The following is a 27988-nucleotide window of genomic DNA, read 5'->3' as shown; positions in this document are numbered from 1 at the left end:
TTTAAAACTATTTTTAAAATGTGTAAGTCTATACTTTTAATAATTTGTCTAAGTTTTGGTAACTATAGTAATTAACATTTGATTTCTAATTGTTTTGTTGTAAAGATTAATATTTTGACTTTTCTTTATATAGAATGTGGAACCTAGCTACATTCATCAAATGTAACTTCATTTTGCATATTTATTGTTGTACTAGGGAATTTTAGATCTGATTTTGTTTGATTTTAATGCAGTTGGGTATCTCTTAAAGTCAAAATGCTTCACTGTAAAATAAGACTTTCTAGCTTTTTTGTGTTAAATTTATTTACTTTCAAACCTAAATATAATATTTATTCAAAGATTGCTGTTCTAACTTGTCTTTAAATATTTCTGGTAATGAGAAATGCACTTATTCTATAATTCACCTAAATCCATAAAGGTTTTAACAGTGGCAGTCTTCCTACAAGGCAGTTGTACCTTAGAAATATTTTTTTTAGAGTCTGAGGAAATTTTGGACACTTCCTGACTGGTAGTCACCAGTAGACAGGGGAGGGGAGGGTAGATCTATATAGCTAAGAATGGCGGTTTCATCTGTTTTGTCTGTTGCCCCACTGTCCCCTGGACTAGTCATGCTAACCTTCTCCAGTGCCCACTTTCTTCATTTGAGGGTTAGTGACTGGTTCCCTACTGTAGAGAGGTTTAAGATTTTACAGGTAAACTCTGAACACGCACAGCACCATGCATGGCACACAAAACATGCTTTTTGCATATATTAGGTGTCTTCCCTTTTCATCCTCAGTTTCCTGATTTATTTTAAACCTGACATAATTTTTAAATTCTTTTTAATGTTCTAAGCCATTTTTAAGAAAGGTGCTGACCTCATGAGAAATACATCTAAAACAGATGAATGGTTGTCTGTGGTAAGTCAAAATAAATGAAAATGTTTTTAATGTCTGTCAAATATTTGAGCAGGTATTTAATTTGCCTTCTTCTAACTTGGGTGCTGCTTAAGCACTGTATGACAAATTTGTTTAACCCCCTCACCTTTTTTTTGCATGTTAGGATAATTGTGTGATAAACAGTCTTTCTATTTCTTCTAATGCTTATATTCTGAGATCATATTTGACCCTAAGTATTTCTCCAAATCGATTTTAATATAGAGTTGTTAGTTCCAGGGCTTGCTTTTTTTAATATTTATTTTTTAGTTGTAGTTGGACACAATACCTTTATGTTAATTATGTATTTTTATGTGGTGCTGAGGATTGAACCCAGGGTCTTGCAAGTGCGAGGCGAGCTCTCAACCGCTGAGCCACAACCCCAGCCCCACCAGGGCTTGCTTTGCACCTCAAACTCATCAATTTTGTGTGGCGGTGGTGGGGATTGGAGAAATTAGTAAATGGTTTTAACTTCTTCTACTAATGGTTATACAACTATATATTTTACAGGCAAAAATTTAGTAGTCCTATCACTTGAGTTTACAAAGACTTTACTGATTTTTAATAATTGATAAGTTTTTTCTGCCAAAGAGCATTAGATTACTGCTGACTTTTTGGTGTCACAGTACCTTGTGGTAGTTTTTCTATAGGGTTTAAAGGTGTGTGCCAGTTTTACTTCTCTCCTGTTCATAGGGAATAATTTTTACAGATGGCATAAAAAGAATAGCTCTAGAAGTTCATAAGTGCCATTAACACATTCTAAGGATCGGTCAGTTCCATTGTCGTCTTCTTGTCAATCTTGATCGGAGCTTGCCGAGTAAGTCTATAAGCCTGCATGTGCCTGGCAACTGTTACCTAGTGACAGTTTCAGCTGCAGTAGCCATTGGCTGTGCTGTTGATTGGGGCAGGAGGACCGAGTCACCTTTCTGATGGTGAGTTCTGCATCAGCTCAGGATGAGGAGGAGGAGCAGGGCTCCGGCTCAGGTGGAGGCAGTGGTACTGAGAGATTGTGAAGATCTGCCGGCAGCACCCTGGTAACTGCATCACAGTGAATCGGACTTCTGAATCAAGCAGCCCAGCCTAGCAGCTGTAAAAGTGAGTGTAGGTGAGAAGCGTTACCTTATTCCTGTGATAAGAGAACTATTTTGTGATAAGTAAAACTAAGAATGTACAAGAAGGAATATCCTGTGGCTTTTACAAAGGAAGAAGGACTTCCCTGAATGATGTGGCGGTGCATGAGAAAATAACTTTCAGAAGAATGCTTTTTGTTAAGCTGCTGTATTCTTCCTGAAGGAAATGTTTTCATTTCTAGTGCATGCTATTTCTTCAAAAGCTATGACAACAAAGACTGATAGGAGACTCTCTGAAATGCCTGTACTTTAGAAAAAGACTTTGGCAAATGTTAGCCTGATGCCAGAATGACCTTGGAAGCCTTTTGGATGAATTCTGTCCTGCCTGCCTTTCAGTATTTCAAACTCGAGGATTTAAACTCATCTTCATGCTTTCAGGTATTTTAAAGCAAGACTATCTCACAGCCCACCTAATGGCTCCAGTATTAATTGAGCACTTGCTCTAAATCTAATACAGAAATAGAAGAGACATTTTCTTAGCATATGGCTGCTACATAACTGCAAATATAATACACAAGGTAATTTTCCACTTTCAGAAGATTTAATTTAAGTAATGATTTCATGTGTTAATAATCTAATGGAAATAGAAAAGGTATGGCAAAATGTGAAGCCTACTAGAAATACTTAAGTAATAAACAATGACAGTATTTCTAGTCAAATACTCTCAGTGCATAGGAAAGTTTCTATTATTGTTTAAATTTCATATATGTGTGAGATATAGGAATGGTTGCAAAGATGAGAAAAACTTTGAGCTATATATTTTATTACCATGCGCCAGTACAAGGAAGGTGGCATATTAAAAAAATGAAAGTTATCTTTTGTTAAAGATGCTGAAATTTATGGCTAAATAACAGCATTAAGAATTACAATTTACCTGTTTCAGACCCAACTCTGTGGATTGTAGGCAGAATATACTTAAACCTTATTTTTGAAAGGGAAGAGATATAAATTACATTGCTGTTATTAGCACCAGTAACTGAATTGGGCTAAGACTCTTTTCATCTGAATGCTTTAAAAATGCATGCAGAATTAAACCTTCAGAAGTTTATTATATTGCTCACAGGCATATGTCATTCTCCCTACTGGAAATATACCTCTTTTCTCATGAGAGTTATAGGGCAATCTTGAGTCTGTTATCCCCATTCTGCTCTTTGTGCCCATATAGAGATGGTACTTCTTGAAATTAATTTTGCTAAAGTTATTTTTCTTACCTTTAAAAACAATTAGAGAAATGTATCATAAAGTTTGAACCATCAGCATCAAACCTGAACTGAGCCCTAGGACATTCTTTGCCACAGTGAACTTTTTCTTAGCTTTCCAACCAAATGTGGGATTTTAATTATTTAAATGTAAAATATGAATGCACTTTTCTTCACAGATGAAGCAGGAAGCATGAGACAATATAAGACTCTTCCTTTTTCTTTCTTTCTAGTTGATCCCTAAGAAACTATTTCTCTTATGAGAAAAAACAGCCCACAGAAGATTTTCTTCCCTTGGCAATTGATGTTTTTTTGTTCTTCTTCGTTTTTCCTTTTTCCAGAATTAGTTTTTCATAGTACAAGGTAATAAATCCATTTTTTCCAGAAGTGCCTTGTGTCTGCAAAAAAGTTTCTTGGCAGCACTGGAAGAAGCTAATCAGAGACCTCTTTTTACCTTTCTACCTTCCCCTCCTCCCTACCCCTCAAAGCTGAGGTGCATTACTGGTGAACTAAGACTGATGAAGAAACCTGAGCACTCTCTGGGACATTCAGCTCTAATTGAAACACTGAGGCTTGTTCTGAGATTCATGGACAGAGTTTAACAGATGCTGGAAAGGTCATCTGCTTGCTGGAGCCAGGGCTGCAGATTCCTTAATTCCAAGCCATGAATGAATCCAGGTGGACTGAATGGAGGCTCTTGAATGTGAGCAGCGGCAATGGGAATGTGTCTGAGCGTCACTCCTGCCCACTTGGATTTGGCCACTACAGTGTGGTAGATGTCTGCATCCTTGAGACAGTGGTTATTGTCTTGTTGACATTTTTAATCATTGCTGGGAATTTAACAGTCATTTTTGTCTTTCACTGTGCTCCTCTGTTACATCATTATACTACCAGCTATTTCATACAGACGATGGCATATGCTGATCTCTTCGTTGGAGTTAGCTGCTTGGTCCCTACTCTCTCACTTCTCCACTACTCCACAGGTGTCCATGAGTCACTGACTTGCCAGGTTTTTGGATATATCATCTTAGTTCTAAAAAGCGTTTCGATGGCATGTCTTGCTTGCATTAGTGTGGATCGCTATCTTGCAATAACCAAGCCTCTTTCCTACAATCAACTGGTCACCCCTTGTCGCCTGAGAATTTGCATTGTTTTGATCTGGATCTACTCCTGCCTAATTTTCTTGCCTTCCTTTTTTGGCTGGGGGAAACCTGGTTACCATGGTGACATTTTTGAATGGTGTGCCACCTCTTGGCTCACCAGTGCCTATTTTACTGGTTTTATTGTTTGTTTACTTTATGCTCCTGCTGCCTTGGTTGTCTGCTTCACTTACTTTCACATTTTCAAAATTTGCCGGCAGCACACCAAAGAGATTAATGACAGAAGGGCCCGATTTCCCAGCCATGAAGTCAATACTTCTAGAGAGACAGGACACAGCCCTGACCGTCGCTATGCCATGGTTTTGTTTAGGATAACCAGTGTATTTTACATGCTGTGGCTCCCCTATATCATTTACTTTCTTCTAGAAAGCTCCCGGGTCTTGGACAATCCAACACTGTCTTTCTTAACAACATGGCTTGCTATAAGTAATAGTTTTTGTAATTGTGTAATATATAGCCTCTCCAACAGTGTTTTCCGGCTTGGCCTCCGAAGACTTTCAGAGACAATGTGCACATCTTGTGTATGTGTGAAGAATCAGGAAGCACGAGACCCCATACCTAGGAAGCGGGCAAATTCCTGCTCCATTTGAAGAGAACTCACGGTAAACCACATGGAATCTGACAGTGGTTTTGGATTGTACTCTTGATTCACCTGGAAATTTGCCACCAGAGAAATATTTACTTGAATGGATGACTGTGAAATGAAGAATGAGATTGCAGATCCCTCCCCACTTTTTCATGGGGGAAAAGAACTAAAGGAAAGGATGTGTAGGGGGTAATTCATGAGAGAATTATAGCCTGTGAATATAAATATTCAGTAATGGGAAAACTTTAGCATTGTAGATAAAGGAAGGATCTCAAATTTTCAGGACATGGGCAAGCCCCTCAGCGTCTGTTTCTCTGACTGTTTGTCTCTCATTGTGTCTCTTTACATGTCTTTCACTTTTTGTGTTTGTGGAAGTTATTATTTGCATAAATTGCCCTTTACAGAAAAACGACACATATTATATACATGGCCAAGTATAGCATCCAACTATACTTTTAAACACATGAATCTAGAATCATAGTGGTTTCTTTATGGAGGATGCACAGTAAGCCTATTTTATTTTTTTTCCACACAGCCCTTTGTTTATGCTTTCACAGTCTTCTCTGCAGCACAGATTTTTCTGCCACAAACAAAAGAAATGGTATTTTTTGTTTCTTCTGGGTAAAATGACATTTGCCCCCCCCCTTTCCTAGTAGTAGCACCATATATGTTTAAAATATATATGTATGTATAATTTTCCCTCCCTTTCCATTTTTCTTCATCTGATTTCTGTGGTACTTTACTCCAGAAGTATCTTAGTTAATGAAAGAATCTACTGTATAAAGCAATCATAATGGTAAATAATTGATTCCTTCCAACAAAGCAATCTAGTAGCTTGTTTGGGAGATTGTGTTAAATATTTTCAACAGATTTTGGAAACAGTTTTATCTGGTTGTTTTGAAGTTAGTTCATGTGCCTAATGTGCTGTCTTCCCTGCTGGTGAAGCTTTGTTTTTCTTAAGTAAACCCACAAGTAAGTCTAATGCAAATGCCGATACTCACCCTATAGTGATGTATCACTCTTAATGCTATTTGGAATGTCCTTTTTTTTAAGCATTAATTTTTTGTGTGTGTGTTAGGTCTACATCAGCTTACTGTTGTGCCCAGTAGTCATTTGTGTGATATGTATTTGCACATACTGTATTTTTTTACAACAAAGAAAATGTAAATTATTATGTGATATGTGCCTAATGTTTTCTTAGCACAGTACATAGATCAATGTTGTTTAAGATGTCAACATTGAAAAAGTATATACAAAAACTTATTTTAAAAAGAAAATACTTTTGTGTAGTTGTTTAGATATTTATATTAGATGAAGCTGCATTCTTAGTGCTGCTGAGACTATAATGTACTTAATTATCAGACACAGGAAAGAGCTATCAGGATTTTGTTTTGTAAAATCTGTTTTCAGATGCAGAGATCAACTTATTTTTTAGTGTGCTACCTGAGATTGAGTAGTGTATTTGTCAGGGGTTTAGATGCAGCAAGGTGGCTTTTGGGGAATGAGTGGTGAAACAGGTGTGAGCAGTAAAACATCTATATCTTACTTTTTTACCTTAAGTTTCCTGACTGAAAAATGTTTGAAAATTTATATCAAACTACTGAGTATTTTTCTTCTCGGCATTTATGATTTCTTTGTTTTATAAAATGCATTTAATGAAATGTGCCTATGACTCCTCAACTTAGAAGCCAACCATGTTTGCATACCATGTTTGGTCTGACTTCAGAGGTTCTTCAGTAGAAATGCCGTCACTTTATTGAGGTCGTTCTGAACCCCTGTATATTTTTTAAACATGTAAGAAAGATTTAAAATAAATAATAAAATAGTATTCTATATATCAAAATCAGACTTTGCTTCAGTTTAATGAAACACTGAATAGGAACAGAAGTTTGCTTGTTTGGAAAGCAAATTCTGTTTTACACTTTTATAGCTGGGGTTTATTTTTGTCTTTGCCAGTGGTATCTTGGATAACTTGGAGCGCACCTTGTAAATTCAGACCTGTTCAAGGAAGATGTAAAGTTCAAGGAAACCTAGTGCTGCCAACTTTTCAGATATCTTTAACTAAAAGTGTCAATGTTATACATATTATTTGGGAATCAAATTTTGATTCCTTTAGAGTGTCAGTATAGTTAGAAAAGACCCAGTAGATGCTCTGCGTAGAAAGTCTAAAGCCATGTGTATTACATTTTCCTCTTCTGACTTTTCCTATTAATGATTAACAACAATTGTGTAATAGGCTCAGTGTTAAGTTTTACATATATTATAATAGTCAATTATCACTGTAGCCCTCTGAGATGGTAGTTTCATCTGTACCACTCATCGGATGAGGAAACTATAGAAAAGGGATTCACCTTGCAAGATTAATCAGTGAGTCAGTGACAGAGGTTCCTGCACGCTCAGCTAGATGGGGCCAGGCTTTCACTATGCATCCTTGCCTTCTTTTCAGATAGTTTATACAAACCTCTGTCTGTAATTTTTACCTACAACATTTCCCTGAGCTTTATTTATTTTTTCTCACTCTAAGTCTTTTGCTGAACTCTTTGCTTGTTGATACCTTTTTCTTTGCTCTGGTAAATTTCTTTTATTAAAACAGCAATCTGTTAAGCCCAAACTCACCAGCTTAATCTGCGATTAAACTGAAACTTTGGGCCTGGAATGTCCTTGATATTACTCTTGTTCATTTTTGTTAAGTTTTCCTTGAGTAGCTTTTTCAAATCTCTCTGAATTTCTTTTTGAAAAAAAATCTTTGATGGAGAAGAGTAGGAAAGAAAGCCTTTATCAGCCTGAACGAGACAGAATCAGGCAATTGCTGGTTCAGGTTCTTCATGTATTACAGGGATGCATGTAACAACTTCAGGGCAAGCGACTCACCTTCCTCTTGACATGTTTTAATTCACATTCACATAATAAGATAATACTCATTTTGAAACTACTACAATTTTAGATTAATGTGTTTTAAGAATATGAAGCATAACCTTTTTTTTCTATTATTTTTTTCTATTCTGTAGTAATCACCCAGTTTGGTTATAAATGACAGTCAAAAATAATGCTGTATTTTATCAACTCAGCTTTCTGTTGTTTGTGTAGTTTCTAAAATTATACAGTGTTGAAAGGCTTTATAACCTATAGGTATATGAAATCTGAGCTGAAATCCTGTCCCTTGTAGGCCAGTTGGCCTTAGGTAGGAGATCGAATGTTCCAAAACCCCAGTTTTTCATGGATAAAGCCAGAGACTTACTCTCCCTGTTCAGCTGAATTTGAGGATTGAATGAGATTTTGTGGTCCATGTGCTCAGCATGGTGCCCTGTACACAGAAACTGTTCAGAATATGGTAACTGCATTTTTATTATCTTTGTGGGTACATATTTATTAACATCACAACTTAAAAGATCTCTAATTCCAAGTTAAATAGAATCAATCCATTGAGGATTTAGGGTTTTGTTAGATAACATTTTTTTTTTCCTACCAAATTTGTGTAAATTTGGATTTGGGGTTAAACTCAGATGTTTTTAAATAAAGAAAACTTTCACAGTATTTGAAAGCGAATTTCTCAGAACTTAGTGATGGAGACTTTATTTGAAATTAGATACATAACAAGCAGATGTTAGGATGAGATAGGTATGATTCTGTGGTTTACCTACCTCCTTACTCTTTTGTATTAAATATGCTTGAACATTCTTTTTTTCCATTATGGTGCTAATAATAGAAAAGGATTGCCCAAGTATGTCTTACCATTTGTTTCTGCAGTGTAATTTTCCTCACTTTTAAAAATGGAATTTGAACTATTTTCATATATAAATTACCTGGAACAAACAATGATTAATAAGTCAATTTGCTTTACAGATACCACAAATCTTATGAGTTCAAAAATAAATAAAATTATTTTCTGAGAGGGATTTTCTGTGGTTCTCCTGTGCCCTCCCCCCTTCCCAAGCTAACTAATCATTAATTGTGAAAACCATCCAACTTTATAAGCAATAAGAAAGATCAAGTTGTAGGGAATCTGCTAAGGTAACATTCTAGGAGCTTGAGGCTAGTTTTTTAAATGAATAATGATGGGTATCCAATCTATATCACATTTAAATTCCACTGGATACATTTAAGAGTAATGTAAGAGTTTCAGTTTAAACATTGATGTACTTCCTTTGTAACTTTAGTTTGAGTAAAGTAGATTGTTTTGTTTAAAAAAAAAAAAGTTAACATTCTGAACACAGCATTGCTTCTGTTCAGGTAGGGCTCTCCTGGTGCACAGTAACACTGGTGAGCCAATGCTGTGTAAGTTCTAGTGGGTGCTCTTTTTCCCAAACAGAGCTATGTTTTAGGATTAAGAAGAATATATAGAAAAAGGCATATTATATAACCAGTTGTATAGAGAAAATCAGGTAGATTTTTCAGTTGTATAGATATCAAGGAAAACAAATTGACTAGAAATGAAAGAATTTATTCCCTTTTCAGTATTTTTAATAAACAAAAGTTTTATACATTATTAGTGTTGCTCTAAAATTTAAAAGATCCATAATTTAATTATAAATAGTAAAATCGGTTGTCTTTTAAAATACTAAAAGTGATGTAATTAGGGTTTTCTTTTTTTATTACTGTTCTTTTTAAAAATTTTGTTTTTACAATGATCATTTCTTTTTTTAAAAATATTTATTTATTTATTTATTTATTTTTAATTATAGGTGGACACAGTGTCTTTATTTTTTACTTTATGTGGTGCTGAGGATCGAACCCAGTGCCTCACGCATGCTAGGCAAGCACTCTACCTCTGAGCCACAACCCCAGCCCGATCATTTCTTTTATAATCAAGAAAATTAATGTTTTATTAAAAGTAATACTGAACATTTAAAAATATTTTGATGTTTTTTAAAATAGCTTATGTTATTATTGCAAACAACTCTATCTAACATACTGCATTTTTATGAAGATAGTTTATACAGTTTTCTGATTTCTGTAGTATTTATTTCAGGTAAATTTTTCAGAGAGACTTGATGACCTTCTTGTTGCAATATTAGATGTTCTTAATGCGTTTGTGTCTTAACATAAACGGATTGAAGTGCTGTTTGCTGAATCTGAAATCTCATCACTGTAGGATTTTATATTGCACTAATGATGGCATCTTTCATTTTTCATGTCTTTGTAAAGACCAGAGGTTGGCCCTGCACTGGGGATATAGGGTCCAGTTGCTGCATTAAGTGCATTTTCTAAACATCAGCATTCTCCTGTAGGTCTCCATCTCTGAAGATCATGTTTCGTGAATTTCGATTTATTTATTTATTTATTTATTTTGTGTATATGTGTTTATGACTTTTTAGTGATAACTTTTATTTTCTTTTTACATGTGACTCCCAATGTAAAGAAGGTCATATAAATAAATTCAGCAGGAGTCTGTTATTTTGATAAATACTTAAAAGATGTATGTGATATTAGAACCTTCATTATAGTAATTAACGTTTTTGAGATTCTAAAATTCTGAAATTTTTAGGTGATAAATATCAAGAAACATAGTAGTCATAGTGGAATTCATTGAATGAAAGTATTTTCTAAAATTCTTTCACTTCCAAAAGTGATAGTGATACTTAATCTGAGGGAAATCACATTTATCTAACTTTAAAATTTTAACTCTAGTTTTGCTTTATGTTTTCTACTTGAGTATAAATAAGGTCAATGGCAGTTAAAAATGCCCAAATATACTGTATAAATTCAAGGTGGCAAAATTATTTAATTGCAAAGCACAAAAATAAAGTACAAAATTATGTAGCCCGCTCTCTTAAATTCAGAATGGATCTGTGAGTGAAACATAGTTAACGAGAGGTGATCTACAGTACACTTGTCTATGATTATACCTGACATGAAGATGAGCTCATGTACATATTATATGTAAATGCAATTTAAAAGTGTTTACTGGGGCTGGGGTTGTAGCTCAAGTGGTATAATGCTTGCCTAGCACCTGTGAGGCACTGGATTTGATCCTCAGCACCACATAAAAATAAAATAAAGATATTGTATCCACCTAAAACTAAAAAATAAATATTTTTTTGAAAAGTGTTTACTTATGTTCCCAATGGAGTTTGAAGTTTAAAATAGGTATTACTAGATCATATATTTTATGCTAATGGTTTCTTCACACACATTCCTGTGGAGTCTGTGGAGAGCTGGTGTTGTAGAGGAAGAATGACCTGAACCTTCTTTTTTGAGTAGAAAATGAGGATTGACTTAATTCATATAAGAAAAATTCTACATGAAATTTTATCTTTTAATTTCTGACATAGGAAAGATATTTTAAAGTTAACTAAGTGAAAAGTAAGGCTTTGAGATCATGGGAAACTTGAATGATATGTATTATTAGCCATGGTCAGTGTGCTAGTATTTCTTAAACACTTTTTTTGTCTATAGGAGGTAATGAAAAATTACCTTTCCCTTTGAAAACACAGTGGTCATCTGCTGCCTTTATTAAGAGGTATATAGGCTGAGTTGAACAGAATTTTCTGTGTATTTAAAAATTAGTAATCTTAATGATAAATAATTGTCAAAATCATGCTATATTCTTATTTAACTACTTTTCAAAAGTAAACATGTTATAGCTATGCTCTTTTTTTCTTAATTTTCTTTTGTAGTGGATTTTCAGTGTTGTTGAAGTCATCATAGTTTAGATTTTTCTCAAGCAGTATGATGGAAATGTTTTGGTGTTTTTAACTACAGTGCTTTATATATGTTTGTGTGTAGTTGACAAATTTTACTCAGATAATCAGAGAGATCCATCTGAAATAGCGGTGTTTTAAATAAAACCTTTTAGTAATACTTTAGTTTTATTTCAATTAAACAATGGAGTTACAGAAAAATTAAAAGAACTCAAATTAGGGAGACCCAGGATTGCCTTATAAATACCCTTAGATGAAACTTTTTCTTAAATAGTTTCTAGTATGTGCATCAATTGAATATAAATTAATTCCATGGATTTGCTTGAAAAGGTTATTCTCTTAATTAAATTAAATTTCCATGGCAATTTTTTTGTACTTTTTATTTGTTCTTTTTAGATATACCATGACAGTAGAGTGTATTCTGACATATTATACATAACATGGAGTATCACTTATTCTAATTAGGACCCCCTTCTTGTGGTTGTACATGATGTACTGTCTTTCCTATTCCCATCCCCACTTCCTTCCCTTCATTCCCCTTTGTCTAATCCAATGAACTCTGTTCCCCCTACCCTCCCCACAATTGTGTGTTAGCATCCTTGTATCAGAAAGAACATTTGGCCTTTGTTTTGGGGGGGATTGGCTTATTTCACTTAGCATGATAGTCTCCAGTTCCATCCATTTATAGCCAAATATGTTTTCTAAGAACATATTTCAAAGGAATCTTGGAAAATAATGACCATGACCATGATAAAAAGTAATGTAGAGAAAGTATACATCTCTTTAAAATTGATATACAATTGGTGTCAAAAGAAAACATATAAGTAATATGAACCAATAAAAAAATAGAAAAAGATTTGACATTGAGCTGAACTTACAATCCTATACTTTCCCAGCACAGCTACATGATAACACTGGTCCATGAGTATAGCCAAAAGCTTTAAAATGATTATATGTTTCCAGTTATACTTTGGTTTAGATAATTTTAATTTATGAGAATTCTCATAAATTGAAAGAAATTGAAAATTTTTTATTTTAATTTTTTATTGTAATTCAAAAAGAAATTGAAAGAATGAGACTCAGCCATAGATTTTGGCACTGGAAACATCATAATATAAGGGCTGGATGATGGTCTACTTAGTTGTATCTAGAACTAGTTGGGTAGTTGTAGATAGAGTGTAGATTATTGGATTCCATGGCAATTTTAAACTACTTAACCTATGTTACTAACTTAGGAGTTTTCAAGCTGAATCATTGCAAAAGCCAAATTATTACAATTTGAATTACTAGATATTTTTGCATTTCAAATTAACAAATTAGGACAATAAATACTTACTGATTGAGTTTGTTATTTTATTTTTATTTTTGTTTTTGGTACAGGGTTTAAGTTGTGGTTCTATAGTACTCCTGGAATCTTTTAAATCCAAGAATAACTTATTGAATTATAGAAAGCCAACAAGGGGACAGAGTATCTAATTCCTAGAATTTGAGGAAGAGATTGCAGAAAAGTCTTAGGAGCAATTTAGTAGATTGAAGTGGTAAGGCATCAGTGCATTTTATGAATTATCTCAGTATCTAGCCAACTAGTTGCTGTAGTTCCAGAGTATAGCTCAGAGGTGTGAGAAGTGACTAACGTAAAAGCAGAGAGTGATTCTTTCTCTATGATTCCAGCAGTTCGTCAACTGTAAACAAGATACAGGTCTCCTCTTTCTAATAGTTCTTACCTTTATGCAGCTAATTTACATACTTAAATTTAATCATTTTCCTATTTGTGTAATGTTTTTGCATATAAAACTTGCTATTTATTCAACCTCTAATATGACATAAACATAAATTTATTTTACCTTTAAGTATGGAGTCAGTATTAGTTAGCATTGGATGTAATCTTTGAACATCAGAGGCATCTGTTAAACTTCTCATCAGCAAATGATAATCCTACAGAATTAGCAAGTTAATACACTTATAAACGGCCAGCCTTTTTCATAATACTCCAATAAGCAGTAAAGAAAATGAAGGAACAGAGTATCTAGCAGTATTAAGAGACAAACTTGTATACAATTCCAAAATGTATACAACTTAAGAAAATTTATAATTTATTTTAATGTATGACGTTGTTAGTAGGTTCTTGGTAATTTGTAAGTTAGAAAATAAATGTATATAATCATATTGATGGCTAAGATTTATTAGAGCACTAGGAATTTTATGATGTTTGCCACAGTCAATGAATGAGTCAGGATATAAAATAATTTTGTATGCACCACAATTGACTTTTACCCTGAATTTAGAAGTTTAGAAATTCTTAGTAATTTGGTTAATCACATATGTTTAATGCATTATCTATTAATTTTTGCTGTAACCAATACTATTGTTTTAAACTAACATCAGAAAATTTTGGTGTTCTTCAAGTTTAGTAAATAGGTGGGAAAAATGAATAAATGGCCTTGATATTTATCTCAATGACATACTTCATTTGGTCCATTAGGATAAAAAAAAAACTGTTACATATGCTTTTATGCACAGAGTACTGTTCCAAGCCACTGAAGTGGCAGAACCATCATTGGATCCCATGTAGTCTCAGTGAATTTCTTAATTTTTTTTTACTGGATGTGTTCTTTCTTTTTAAAAATTTGTTCTTTTTATATATACATGATGGAAGAGTGTAGTGTATTTTGACATATTTTGCATACATGGAGTATAATTTATTCTAATTAGGATTCCATCCTCATGGTTGTATGTGATATGGAGTTTCACAGGTTGTGTATTCATATACCAGCATAGGAAAGTAATGCCAGATTCATTCTACTGTCTTTTCTGTTCCCATTACCCCTCCCTTCCCTTCATTCGCTTTTGTCTAATTCAATGAACTTTATTGTAAGTTTTCTTCTTAAAGTTTTTAAGAGAAATAGAATCAAACTGTATGAGGGTATTTTGAGATTATTTATACATTTTGCCAGCTTGCTTTCTGAAAGGAGCAAGCCAGATTATGTCAGTGATTTATCAAGATATAGTGTTTTACATCCAATTTGTGGACTTTTGTTTTATTTTAGTAATTAAAGGAAGTGGTTTTTCACTTTATCCTCTCCCAGTCCATTGATTGATTGTGATATTTTTCTTCCGTATATTTGATTTTTAAAAAATCAAAGAAATATTAACCAGGATAATATTTCTCTTTTTTTTAAACAAAATTGTCAAAGTTCTTTGTTCCAGGAATCTCTGAGCTCAAGATTGTCTTCTCATGTTTATCAGCTCACCACTGCCTCTGTGCTCTGCTTGGCTGTGCAAGGCTACGTGTGATTTTAGGAACACTGGGTTGGGCAGTGCTCTTCTGCCATTGTTGTTGCAGTCTTCAGCATTGCCTGTTTTATTATATGTGCTACATCTTGGGAAGGCTTAGGATTTTTTTCCTTCCCATCCTTACAGCAGTAATATTCATACTGACTTCTTAAGATAGAGGAGAATCTTTTTCTAAGCAAAAGAACTTAAGGCCTGTGTCCTTGAAGAATTTGTGGACATCAAGAATTCAGCTACTAGGGTCTGAGGACCTCAGGCCTGGTTTTGACAGGTAGAGTTTCCCTAACCTGCAGAATGTGGGCCCAGCTCCCACCCTTGTGGCTGGCGCAAATGAGGGTCTTTACTGCTTCTGAGAGGTCCTACCTGGGGTTAGAGTTTACGGAACAGGCAGCTCCAGGTCTGTACTTTTCTCCTAGCTATGTCTTTATATCTGAGGTTACTCAGAATGCTTTGTGTCTCTGTAGTGCTTATTACATTATTCATTGAATGCAGAGTACTCTTCCTAGTAAGCCATTTATTTGTTGAGTCAAAGTGAATTTAATTGTTGGGATTAACTATATTTCTTGAGTCTCTTCCCAACAGTCCTTTTCTCCCCAACTCAGTTAAGAAGTGGTTGGAATGAAGGTACCTCAAAGTTCCTTTTCTCTTCTGCCTTTCTGTTATTATATAAATGGGAAAGCTATTGAAAAGAGTATTTTAGGGGAGTTGAAAGATTATTTAAAATAGGTATTCACTTTAATTGCATTCTTCCTTCCAAAATCCACATTTAGTGGATTTGTAAGACTTTTCTTGAAAATGATTCTTAAAGAATAGCTGAGGTAGCTCAGGATTTTAGATATATTTTTTTAAATATTCAACTGAAATGAATGGCTTTCTGACTTCTCTGACTCTGATTATATGGAAAAAAATTAAACTATTTTACCCAAGCGCCTTCTGTATACTTCCATGGAGTCATTGGTTCTCATCAACCCTTGTTTTAGTCTGGAACCATTCTTGTAAAATCTGGTTTTGAAGCTCCTCGCCAGCTCTTCCCTGAATTAGTTCTACTATATCCTTCTTGAAATGGTGCTCAGAGATGAAAATAATGTCCTCTGTGTGATATGACCAGTAACAGATTTGGTTTATGCACAGTACTTCCATTAATTCAACCAGCAAGTAAATTAGGTATCTTTGACAGTTATATTTTGTTAATATATTAAAGTTTAATTTCAATAAACTCATACATCTTTTTTATATACGCTCAAATATGTTTATTCTTCCTCTATGCAAAATAGTTTGTATTTTTAACAATGCAGTTTTACTTTTTGCTCTAGTTTGAATCTTAAATGTCCCCCAAGGGCCCATGTGTTAAAAGCTTGTTCCCCAGTGTAGTCCTCTTGGGTGGTGGTGGGAATTTTAAGAGATGGGGTCTTTTGAGAGGTCTTAAGTCATTAGGGGCATGCCTTTGAAAGCAGTGTAGAACTCTGTCCCTTCCCCAGCCACTTCCAACTACCTGGTCACCACAAGCTAAGCATCTTCCTCTATCTTACCTGCTGCTATGATGTCCTTGCCTCACCCCAGGTCCAAAAGCAATGGCCCAAAATAATCCTTAGATAAGTTGATTGCCTCAGGTATTTGCTATAGTAATAGAAAGTTGACTAGCACACAACTTTATGTTCCTTAAACTTTACATCGTTAGTATTGGCTAGTTTCTCTAGCCTTTTTCAAATTCTGTTCTTTTTCTAATGTGTTCATCAATTTTTTTTAAAAAATATTTTTAGTTTTCAGTGGACCTTTATTTTTTAAAAAATTATTCATATGTGGTCCTGAGAATCGAACCCAGTGCCTCACGCATGCTAGGGAAGCACTCTACCACTGAGCCACCACTCCAACCCCATATTCATTAATTTTTCAGCATCTGGAGATGTAGTAAATATATCTTTAATGTTTAAATTTAGATGAATTGATTTAAAAGTTAAATTATCCCCAACCCCATCTTTCTTAGGAGTTCCCAAGACAACACTCATGTTTCAAAATTTTTTGGAAGGGCTCATAATATTTAGCCTATGGTCACACTTAGGGCTAAGATTTATATCATAAGCAAAGGGATTTAAAGTAATATTTAGCAAAGGGCAACAGGCTCAAGTATTTAAGAGTTCTCTCCCAGTGGAGTTATGTGGTACACATGAGTTGTGACAACATGTGTAAAGTTTTGGGAGTTGGTCACAGAAGCACCTATCAAGATTCTAGATTTCTAGAAGGAAAGCAGATATTTAATATAGTCCATATGTTGGTACAAACCATCAAGGCTCATTGAGCCACCTGTTCCTTTTAGGGGACATTTTATGTCAGTGTAGGGAACCATTTGCTGGCCAAGTTCCCAAAGCTAACTAAGGACCAGCTGAGGACAGGCAGGTTTGGGTCTGTTGTCTTGACCATTTTCTCTGCAGTATGTTATGCTGATACTTACTAGAATACATGTATAATGTAAGTGTTTTAGGGTATCAGTAGTATACAGTTTACTGTGGTACATACCAATGGGAGTCATTCAGTTTTCTTTGTGTTCGTAGAAATGACTTTGAATTGAAGGCCTTTTTGATGAGATTAGACCTGTTATTTTTTTTTTTTTATTGGAAATAGCCTTTTATTTTTTTTATTTTTTTTATTGTTGGTTGTTCAAAACATTACATAGTTCTTGATATATCATCTTTCACACTTTCCTTCAAGTGGGTTATGAACTCCCATTTTTAGCCCATATACAGATTGCAGAATCACATCAATTACACATCCATTGATTTACATATTGCCATACTAGTGACTGTTGTGTTCTGCTACCTTTCGTATCCTCTACTATCCCCCCTCCCATCCCCTCCCCTCCCCTCCCCTCCCCTCTTCTCTCTCTACCCCCTCTACTGACCTTCATTTCTCCCCCTTGTATTATTTTTCCCTTTCCCCTCATTTCCTCTTGTATGTTCTTTTGTATAACCCTGAGGGTCTCCTTCCATTTCCATGCAATTTCCCTTCTCTCTCCCTTTCCCTCCCACCTCTCATCTCTGTTTAATGTTAATCTTCTTCTCATGCTCTTCATCCCTACTCTGTTCTTAGTTACTCTCCTTATATCAAAGAAGACATTTGGCATTTGTTTTTTAGGGATTGGCTAGCTTCACTTAGCATAATCTGCTCTAGTGCCATCCATTTCCCTGCAAATTCTATGATTTTGTCATTTTTTAATGCAGAGTAATACTCCATTGTGTATAAATGCCACATTTTTTTAATCCATTCCTCTATTGAAGGGCATCTGGGTTGGTTCCACAGTCTTGCAGTTGTGAATTGAGCTGATATGAACATTGATGTAGCAGTGTCCCTGTAACATGCTCTTTTTAGGTCTTTAGGGAATAGACCGAGAAGGGGAATAGCTGGGTCAAATGGTGGCTCCATTCCCAGCTTTCCAAGAAATCTCCATACTGCTTTCCAGATTGGCTGCACCAATTTGCAGTCCCACCAGCAATGTACAAGTGTACCCTTTTCCCCACATCCTCTCCAGCACTTGTTGTTGTTTGACTTCCTAATGGCTGCCAATCTTACTGGAGTGAGATGGTATCTTAGGGTGGTTTTGATTTGCATTTCTCTGACTGCTAGAGATGGTGAGCATTTTTTCATGTACTTGTTGATTGACTGTATGTCCTCTTCTGAGAAGTGTCTGTTCAGGTCGTTGGCCCATTTGTTGATTGGGTTGTTTGTTATCTTATTGTCTAATTTTTGGAGTTCTTTGTATACTCTGGATATTAGGGCTCTATCTGAAGTGTGAGGAGTAAAGATTTGTTCCCAGGATGTAGGCTCCCTATTTACCTCTCTTATTGTTTCTTTTGCTGAGAAAAAAACTTTTTAGTTTGAATAAGTCCCATTTGTTGATTCTAGTTATTAACTCTTGTGCTGTGGGTGTCCTATTGAGGAATTTGGAGCCCGACCCCACAGTATGTAGATCATAGCCAACTTTTTCTTCTATCAGACGGCGTGTCTCTGATTTGATATCAAGCTCCTTGATCCATTTTGAATTAACTTTTGTGCATGGCAAGAGAAAGGGATTCAGTTTCATTTTGTTGCATATGGATTTCCAGTTTTCCCAGCACCATTTGTTGAAGATGCTATCCTTCCTCCATTGCATGCTTTTAGCCCCTTTATCAAATATAAGATAGTTGTAGTTTTGTGGATTGGTTTCTGTGTCCTCTATTCTGTACCATTGGTCCACCCGCCTGTTTTGGTACCAGTACCATGCTGTTTTTGTTACTATTGCTCTGTAGTATAGTTTGAAGTCTGGTATCGCTATACCGCCTGATTCACACTTCCTGCTTAGCATTGTTTTTGCTATTCTGGGTCTTTTATTTCTCCATATGAATTTCATGATTGCTTTCTCTATTTCTACAAGAAATGCCGTTGGGATTTTGATTGGCATTGCATTAAACCTATAGAGAACTTTTGGTAATATCGCCATTTTGATGATGTTAGTTCTGCCTATCCATGAACAGGGTATATTTTTCCATCTTCTAAGATCTTCTTCTATTTCTCTCTTTAGGGTTCTGTAGTTTTCATTGTATAAGTCTTTCACCTCTTTTGTTAGGTTGATTCCCAAGTATTTTATTTTTTTTGAAGATATTGTGAATGGAGTGATTTTCCTCATTTCCATTTCAGAGGATTTGTCGCTGATATACAGGAATGCCTTTGATTTATGCGTGTTGATTTTATATCCTGCCACTTTACTGAATTCATTTATTATCTCTAATAGTTTCTTTGTAGAGCCTTTTGGGTCTGCTAGGTATAGAATCATATCATCTGCAAATAGTGATAATTTAAGTTCTTCTTTTCCTATTTTGATGCCTTTAATTTCTTTCGTCTGTCTAATTGCTCTGGCCAGCGTTTCGAGAACTATGTTGAACAGAAATGGTGAAAGAGGGCATGCCTGTCTTGTTCCAGATTTTACAGGGAATGCCTTCAATTTTTCTCCATTCAGAATGATGCTAGCCTGAGGCTTAGCATAGATTGCTTTTACAATATTGAGGTATGTTCCTGTTATCCCTAGTTTTTCTAGAGTTTTGAACATAAAGGGATGCTGTACTTTGTCGAATGCTTTTTCCGCATCTATCGAGATGATCATATGGTTCTTATTTTTAAGTCTATTGATGTGGTGAATAACATTTATTGATTTCCGTATATTGAACCAGCCTTGCATCCCAGGGATGAATCCTTCTTGATCATGGTGCACAATTTTTTTGGTATGTTTTTGTATCCGATTTGCCAGAATTTTATTGAGGATTTTTGCATCTAGGTTCATTAGAGATATTGGTCTGAAGTTTTCTTTCTTTGAAGTGTCTTTGTCTGGTTTAGGTATCAGGGTGATGATGGCCTCATAGAATGAATTTGGAAGTTCTCCCTCTTTTTCTATTTCCTGAAGTAGCTTGAAAAGTATTGGTATTAGTTCCTCTTTAAAGGTTTTGTAAAATTCTGCTGTATACCCATCCGGTCCTGGGCTTTTCTTAGTTGGTAGTCTTTTGATGGTTTCTTCTATTTCCTCAATTGATATTGGTCTGTTTAGGTTGTCTATATCCACCTGACTCAATCTGGGCAGATTATATGACTTAAGAAATTTATCGATGCCTTCACTATCTTCTAATTTATTGGAGTATAAGGATTCAAAATAATTTTTGATTATCTTCTGTATTTCTGAAGTGTCTGTTGTGATATTGCCTTTTTCATCCCGTATGCTAGTAATTTGAGTTCTCTCTCTTCTTCTCTTCGCTAGCATGGCTAAGGGTCTGTCGATTTTGTTTATTTTTTCAAAGAACCAACTTTTAGTTTTGTCAATTTTTTCAATTGTTTCTTTTGTTTCGATTTCATTAATTTCAGCTCTGATTTTCATTATTTCTTGCCTTCTACTTCTTTTGCTGTTGTTTTGCTCTTCTTTTTCTAGGATTTTGAGATGAAGTATGAGATCATTTATTTGTTGGTTTTTTCTTTTTTTAAGGAATGATCTCCAAGCAATGAATTTTCCTCTTAGAACTGCTTTCAATGTGTCCCATAGATTCCGATATGTTGTGTCTGTGTTTTCATTTATCTCTAAGAATTTTTTAATTTCCTCCTTGATGTCTTCTATAACCCATTGATCATTCAGTAACCTGTTGTTCATTCTCCAAGTGATGTATGCTTTTTCCTTCCTTCTTTTATCGTTGATTTTCAGTTTCATTCCATTATGATCAGATAGGATGCATGGTATTATCTCTACTCCTTTATATTGTCTAAGAGTTGCCCTGTGACATAATATATGATCTATTTTTGAGAAGGATCCATGTGCTGCTGAGAAAAAAGTGTAACTGCTTGATGTTGGGTGGTATATTCTATATATGTCAATTAAGTCTAGGTTATTAATTGTGTTATTGAGTTCTATAGTTTCCTTATTCAACTTTTGTTTGGAAGATCTGTCCAGTGGCGAGAGAGGTGTGTTGAAGTCTCCCATGATTATTGTATGGTGGTCTATTAGACTCTTGAACTTGTGAAGAGTTTGTTTGATGAACATAGCTCCACCATTGTTTGGGGCATATATATTTATGATTGTTATGTCTTGTTGGTGTATGGTTCCCTTAAGCAGTATGTAGTGTCCCTCTTTATCCCTTTTGATTAACTTTGGCTTGAAATCTATTTTATTTGATATGAGTATCGACAGTCCTGCTTGTTTCCGAAGTCCATATGAGTGATATGATTTTTCCCAACCTTTCACCTTCAGCCTATGTATGTCTTTTCCTATCAAATGCGTCTCCTGTAGGCAGCATATTGTTGGGTCTTGTTTTGTGATCCATTCTACTAGCCTGTGTCTCTTAATTGGTGAGTTTAAGCCATTAACATTTAGGGTTATTATTGAGATATGGGTTGTTCTTCCAGCCATATTTGTTTATTTATGTTACTAAACATGGTTTGTTTTCCTCTTTGATTATTCCCCCCCCCTTTACTGTCCTACCTCCCACTGTTGGTTTTCATTGTTATTTTCCATTTCCTCTTCCTGTAATGTTTTGCCGAGGATGTTTTGAAGAGATGGTTTTCTAGCTGCATATTCTTTTAACTTTTGTTTGTCGTGGTAGGTTTTAATTTCATCTTCCATCCTGAAGCTTAATTTCGCTGGATACACAATTCTTGGTTGGAACCCATTTTCTTTCAGTGTTTGAAATATGTTATTCCAGGATCTTCTAGCTTTCAGAGTCTGTGTTGAAAGATCAGCTGTTATCCTGATTGGCTTACCCCTAAATGTAATCTGCTTCCTTTCTCTTGTAGCTTTTAAAATTCTATCCTTATTCTGTATGTTGGGCATCTTCATTGTAATGTGTCTTGGTGTGGATCTCTTATAATTTTGCACATTCGGCGTCCTGTAGGCTTCTAGAATTGGGGTTCTGTCTCATTCTTCAAGTCTGGGAAGTTTTCTCGTATTATTTCATTGAATAAATTGCTCATTCCTTTGGTATGGAATTCTATACCTTCCTGTATCCCAATGACTCTTAAGTTTGGTCTCTTAATGTTATCCCATATTTCTTGGATGTTCTGCTCATGGTTTCTTAACAGTCTTGCTGAGCTGTCTATGTTCTTTTCAAGTTGAAATACTTTGTCTTCATTGTCTGATGTTCTATCTTCTAAGTGTTCTACTCTGCTGGTAGTATTCTCAATTGAGTTTTTAAGTTGGTTTATTGCTTCCTGCATTTCTAGGATTTCTGTTTGTTTGTTTTTTATAACCTCTATCTCCCTGTATAGTTGATCCTTTGCTTCCTGGATTTGTTTGTGTAATTCCTTGTCGAAGTGATCTTTCATTGTCTGATTTTGCTGTCTAATGTCTTCCTTGATACTCCAGATCATCTGAAGCATATGTATCCTGAATTCTTTATCTGACATTCCATCTGCTGCAGCTGTTACCTCTTCTAAAGTTGAGTTTACCTGCATTGCTTGTAGTCCTTTCTTTCCTTGTCTTTTCATACTGTTTGCGTTTCTTTCTTCTTGGTGAAACTGTTGTGTTTTTGAAATTTCCCCCCCCCCTATATATTTATATTGCTCTTGTATAGTTGAAAAGTCTCTCTTGCAGGTGCGGGTGGGGGCTGTGCTCTGCACCTCTTCCAATTGGTGTGAGGTGTCTACCACGCCCGTGGACCCCTGGGCCTGATCCACCGTTCTGTCGCAGGTCTGCCTACCTTGCAGGTGGGGGCGAAGGCTCTGCCCTGCCCCTCCTACCACGCCCGGGGACCGCTAGGCCTGATCTGTAGGTTGGTCGCCGGTCTGCCCACCTTGCGGGCACGGGGTGTCAGTTCCGCTCCGCCCCCACTCCAATTGGGGTTACTTGACCACCACACAGGTGGGCCGCTGGGCCTGATCTGGGCGCGGGCGAAGGCTCTGCTCTGCCCCTACTCCAGTTGGGGTGAAGTGTGTACCACGCTGGCAGGCCGCTGGGCCTGATCCGCCGGTCTGTCGCAGGTCTGCTTACCTTGCCGGCGCGGGCGGCGGCTCTGCCCTGCCCCTCCTACCATGCCTGCAGACCACTGGGCCTGATCTGCAGGTTGGTCGCAGGTCTGCCTACCTTGCGGGCGCGGGCGGTGGCCCCGCTCCTCCCCTCTGGCTCAACGACAAAGCGAGAGAGACTCGGGTATCTGTGACTCACCCTCCCTACCAGGGGACCAACTGTTTCCGTCGCCGCTGGTACGGATGAAGTTCTCTCCTCGGCCGCTCTCCGATGACATCAGATCTCTGCCATGCTGGCATCCCCTGTTCTATGGCTGAATCCCATTTTCTTCTCTTCCAATATGTGGAGCTGTGCCCTCTGAGCCGAGCTTCTGCCGTCTATGTGCTGACAGAAATCCCTGTAAGGTGGCTCCTGGGAGTCTCTCAATCCTGTTAGTCCAGAGCCCTTTCACTTATCCAGCCCCTCCCCCTGTTCCTCCTCCCAGCCAGCCAGCCAGGTCCTGTTCACCGGAGGCGGTTCCCCAAGGATCTGATTACACTTGCAGCCCCACCGCGTGTCCTATATCCCGAACGATTAACACCCTCTCTGTCATTCATCTAAGCCCCAGTGCTGTGGTGGGGTGATCTGGGAACCAACAGTTTAATTTTTCCGGACCCCTTTGGTGGGCACGCCCCCAGAAACTGGCGGCTAAGATCTTGGGTGTCGCCGCTGGTGTTAAGGGGAGGTGGGGATCTGGAATCCCCTCTGCTTCCCTACAGACACGCCCCCGGAGTGATTCCCGAGGTTTCCTGGCTGCTTGTATCTGGAGGGGGTGGGAGTCACACACCTGCTAATGTGGATTCCTCTGGGAAGGAATTCTGTTGGTGGAACTTTGGTGATGTCACCTCTCTGCTATGGCGGGCCCCAGGCTCCTTGCCGGAGTGTCTGAAGGGAGGGGTGGGACTGGTCTGTCTCTGGTTGGTTTCAGCTCCAGGTTCTCTATTTCATGAAGGCTTGGCGAGAGACCTCTTCCTAGAGTCCCTGCACTGCTCCTGCTGCGCTGTGCCTCGGAGGCTATCCGCCCTGACGCGGGGGCCGGTGCAGGCAGCCAACAGTCGCCGAGTCGCGCGTGCAGCGTCTGGCGGGTCTGGACCTCTGCGCTGCGTGGGGGCGATTCACTCATCTAGCGCAAACTGTCACCTCCAAAAATCCTACCTATTCCCGGCCGGTCTCTCTTTAGTGGAATTTTGCTAGGAGTTTCTCAGCAGGTCGAATCTAAGCGTATCCATGCGTCTCTCTGACCCCATTATTGAGGAGGTACTGAAAGCGCTGCCTCCCCTCTCGCCGCCATGTTGGATCCCCTAGACCTGTTATTTTTATAACAGTAAACCATTCACTTATAATACACATCACCTCACTATTGTGTTGATTTCTTCTAAACAATAGTTTCAGTTATATGTTTTGGTTAAGAATGTTGAGCAACAGTTGCCTCTTTTTCCCCCTCATGACCATTAATTAAAAAATATTGGTTACATGGCTACATTACAAAAATGCTGAACAATTTAAGTTATAGAACCTATTTTTTCTCTAATGCTTATTTTTAATCTTGTTTATACTTTTCTAATGTTAATAGGAAAATTAATCACAAAATCACAATTTGGAAAATAAAACCAACTTAATCTTCATAATGTGAATTTCATGAAGTATGTCTTATTTAAGTTCTTGCAGAAAGATACTGCTAATTTTATAACCCTTACATTGATGTAATCCAAGTACATATTTTGGACTTGTCAGAAAAGAATATATTATTTTCTAAGCTTCTATATTGAATTACAGATTTTGAAACAGCCAAGAAACAAAATTTTAAAATCCTTCTGTTATTCATCAAATATAATTAAACATATGGTCATTTGATAGCATTTACCTTGAGAAATATTATCATTTGTATCTCATAACTACTCTTAAAATATAGATGTTTTAATATAGATATCTTTAACATTTGGAACACAGTTTGAAAAAAGATTTCTAAGAATGCCTTTTAGTGGAGATTTTTTAGAGGAAAGATAATGACCTTTGGGGTTTTTATTTAAGTGCATTTCTGCCCCCAAAAATGAGTGAGACAGAATAGGAAAGGAAGGAAAGGAAAACATGGCAGCTAGGTTTAAATATATAGAGTTAGAAGTGGATAAATGGCCATACTTGAAATCTGCTTATAAGGCAAAATAAATTTAGAAGAAAGCTTTTTGGTAAATTCTGCTATGGTACTCTCCTGTCTACATCATTATCATTGGCTTGAATTAAACAAAGAAGCTAAAATTTTCACATCTACAACAGATTCAGAAAGATCACATAAAATTAGAAAGAAGGGAGGCTGGGGTTGTGGCTCAGTGGTAGAGTGCTTGCCTAGATGGGTAAGGCACTGTGTTCGATCCTCAGTACACATAAGAATAAATAAATAAAAATAAAGGCATTGTGTCCACCTACAACTAAAAAAATATATTTTTAAAAAACCTAGAAAGAAGGGCTAAGTGAGAGATGACAGTAAAGTCCTGCAACTAGGTTCAGTAAAAAAATTCTTATTTAAAAAAAAAAACAAAACAGATTTGGGCTGGGGTTGTAACTCAGTCGAAGAGTGCTTGCCTAGCACATGTGAGGCACTGGGTTCAATCCTCAGCACCATATAAAATAAATTTAAAAAATAAAATAAAGGTATTGTGTCCATCTACAAGTAAAAAAAAATTAAATAAAAAGCAGAATTACTTAACGTGAAATCAGTCTGTTTGTACTTATTTTTTTGTGTTAATGCAAAACTCTCTTCTGGTGTTTTAGTCTGAGTCACTAGGACACCTCTATTACACCTAGAACCCACCACAGCATCTCTCTCGTGTGGAAGAAAACTAAAGTCTCTATTTTTTTGTTTTTTGCTTATCTTTATTCACATGAATCAAGTTTATATGACCATTGGATTATAGAAATATAGAAGAACCCTTTAAAAATGCAAGTTGTAGAGTGCTCACCCAGCACGCGTGAGGTACTGGGTTCGATCCTTAGCACCACATAAAAATAAAATACAGGTACTGTGTTCAGCTACAATTAAAAAATATATATTAAAAAGATACAAGATGTTATAGAAAAGTACCAAAAAGGCAAGAATTGATCTTAAATCTCAACAAAATATTTCAACTATAGAAATACTAAAAATTGGCCATAGGAGGTGGCACACACCTATAATCCCAGTGGTTCCAGTGGCTGAGGCAGGAGGATCGCAAGTTCAAAACCAGCCTCAGCAATTTGGCAAGTCCCTAGGCAACTTAATGGACCCTGTCTCAAAATAAAAAATTTAATAGGGCTTGGGATGTGGTTCAGTGGCTAAGCGCCCCCTGGGTTTAATTCCCAGTACCAAAATAAAAAAAGAAAGAAATACTTAAAATTACCTTTTTATAATAAATCCCACATATATGACTATCACATGGGCAGAAAAAAAATTATGACCAAAGAGGTCTCTTCCAACCCTAAGATTTTATGATTTTATAATATTTTTAAGATGCTAAATTTTTCTTATTCAGGGAAATTTGCAACTTTAATCATGATCCTCATCAATTCTCTGGTTTTGGAAATCTCCTCTACAACAAATTCGGTTAGTTTGCTTTATTAGTTTTCAGGTGGTTTTGTTTTGATGTACATGTAAGAATACTGGTAACTACCAGATAGTAGGAGGCAAGAGGAGGCAACATAGAGTAGAAAGGATTTGTTTTGAGTGGCAGACAAAAATGGATTCAAATTCTATAGATTCTTCCATTTAGATATGTGATGACCAAACTATTTGAAGTATGATCCTTACCTGTGAAATGAAATTGCTAAAAGGGTTAAATAAAATAATATGTATTATACATGTTTACTATGAAGATATGTATAGATATGTTCATGGTACTAGTCATACAGTAGCTATGGTATAAATGTCATTTCTCATCCATTTTCAGACAATATTTTTCTCTCATAGAGACCTGAGAACCATGACTAAGTAAAACATCCAGCATTTCCCAAATTCATTTGCAGACTCTCATGCCCATGCTGCATTTTAATGAGACACAAAGATACAACAAAGTACCTAGTAACAGATCTGGTAATACTAATATTTGAGAAACTGTGAACCATTAGAAAGATGATAAATTCCTAAAGAGAAGACAAAGTTTAAGCTTTCAACAAAAAATATGAATTTCAGCGATAAGTGTGATGCTTCATCTACTAAAATTCTAGACAGATGGCTTTGAAGACTTTAAAAATAAAGGTATTTTAACTGTGTCTATCCCTAAGAATAAATGGGAAGGGGAACCTTGCAGTGTTATATTTGTGTGTCTGTGTGTGTATGTACTCATTTAAATGGGTTTTTAGATCAGGAAAGCCTGAGACAGTGTATATTTAATTCCTGAAAGGCCAACAGTAATGACTATTCCTGATGCTAATATTTACTGGGTTCTTCTGTATGTTGGTTACTTATGATCAGTGATTCATATTCATTATCATACATGCCGCTAAAATCAGGTATGATTATTAGGAAAGCAAGGGTCAGAGAGGTTAGGCAACATGCTTAGTATTAACAAAAAGTAGAATAAAAAATTAAAAC

The 27988-nt window shown here is 36.2% G+C and overlaps 2 protein-coding genes across 8 annotated transcripts in view; both read left to right on the top strand.

Annotated features, from left to right (window-relative positions):
* Rabgap1l (RAB GTPase activating protein 1 like) overlaps positions 1-27988 on the top strand; it is a 616206-nt gene that overhangs the window by 229769 nt on the left and 358449 nt on the right. The window lies entirely within an intron of this gene.
* Gpr52 (G protein-coupled receptor 52) lies at positions 29-17726 on the top strand. Of its 2 annotated transcripts, none has more exons than XM_058574422.1 (2): positions 29-2422; positions 3477-17726. In XM_058574422.1, the coding sequence occupies exon 2, from the start codon at positions 3908-3910 to the stop codon at positions 4991-4993; it is 1086 nt and encodes a 361-aa protein (XP_058430405.1). In that variant the 5' UTR covers positions 29-2422; positions 3477-3907; the 3' UTR covers positions 4994-17726. The 2 variants fall into 2 exon arrangements, with proteins under 2 accessions (XP_058430405.1, XP_046286111.1); XM_046430155.2 differs by having other exon boundaries at positions 29-2562.

The sequence above is a fragment of the Marmota monax genome, unplaced genomic scaffold (genome assembly GCF_021218885.2).
Source record: "Marmota monax isolate L192 unplaced genomic scaffold, Marmota_monax_Labrador192_F-V1.1 WCK01_AAM20220418_F8-fsc00055, whole genome shotgun sequence".
In the NCBI taxonomy this organism is placed as follows: domain Eukaryota; kingdom Metazoa; phylum Chordata; class Mammalia; order Rodentia; family Sciuridae; genus Marmota; species Marmota monax.
The sequence above is the reverse complement of the archived record's forward strand: the minus strand, read 5'-3'. Positions and strand labels throughout refer to the sequence as shown.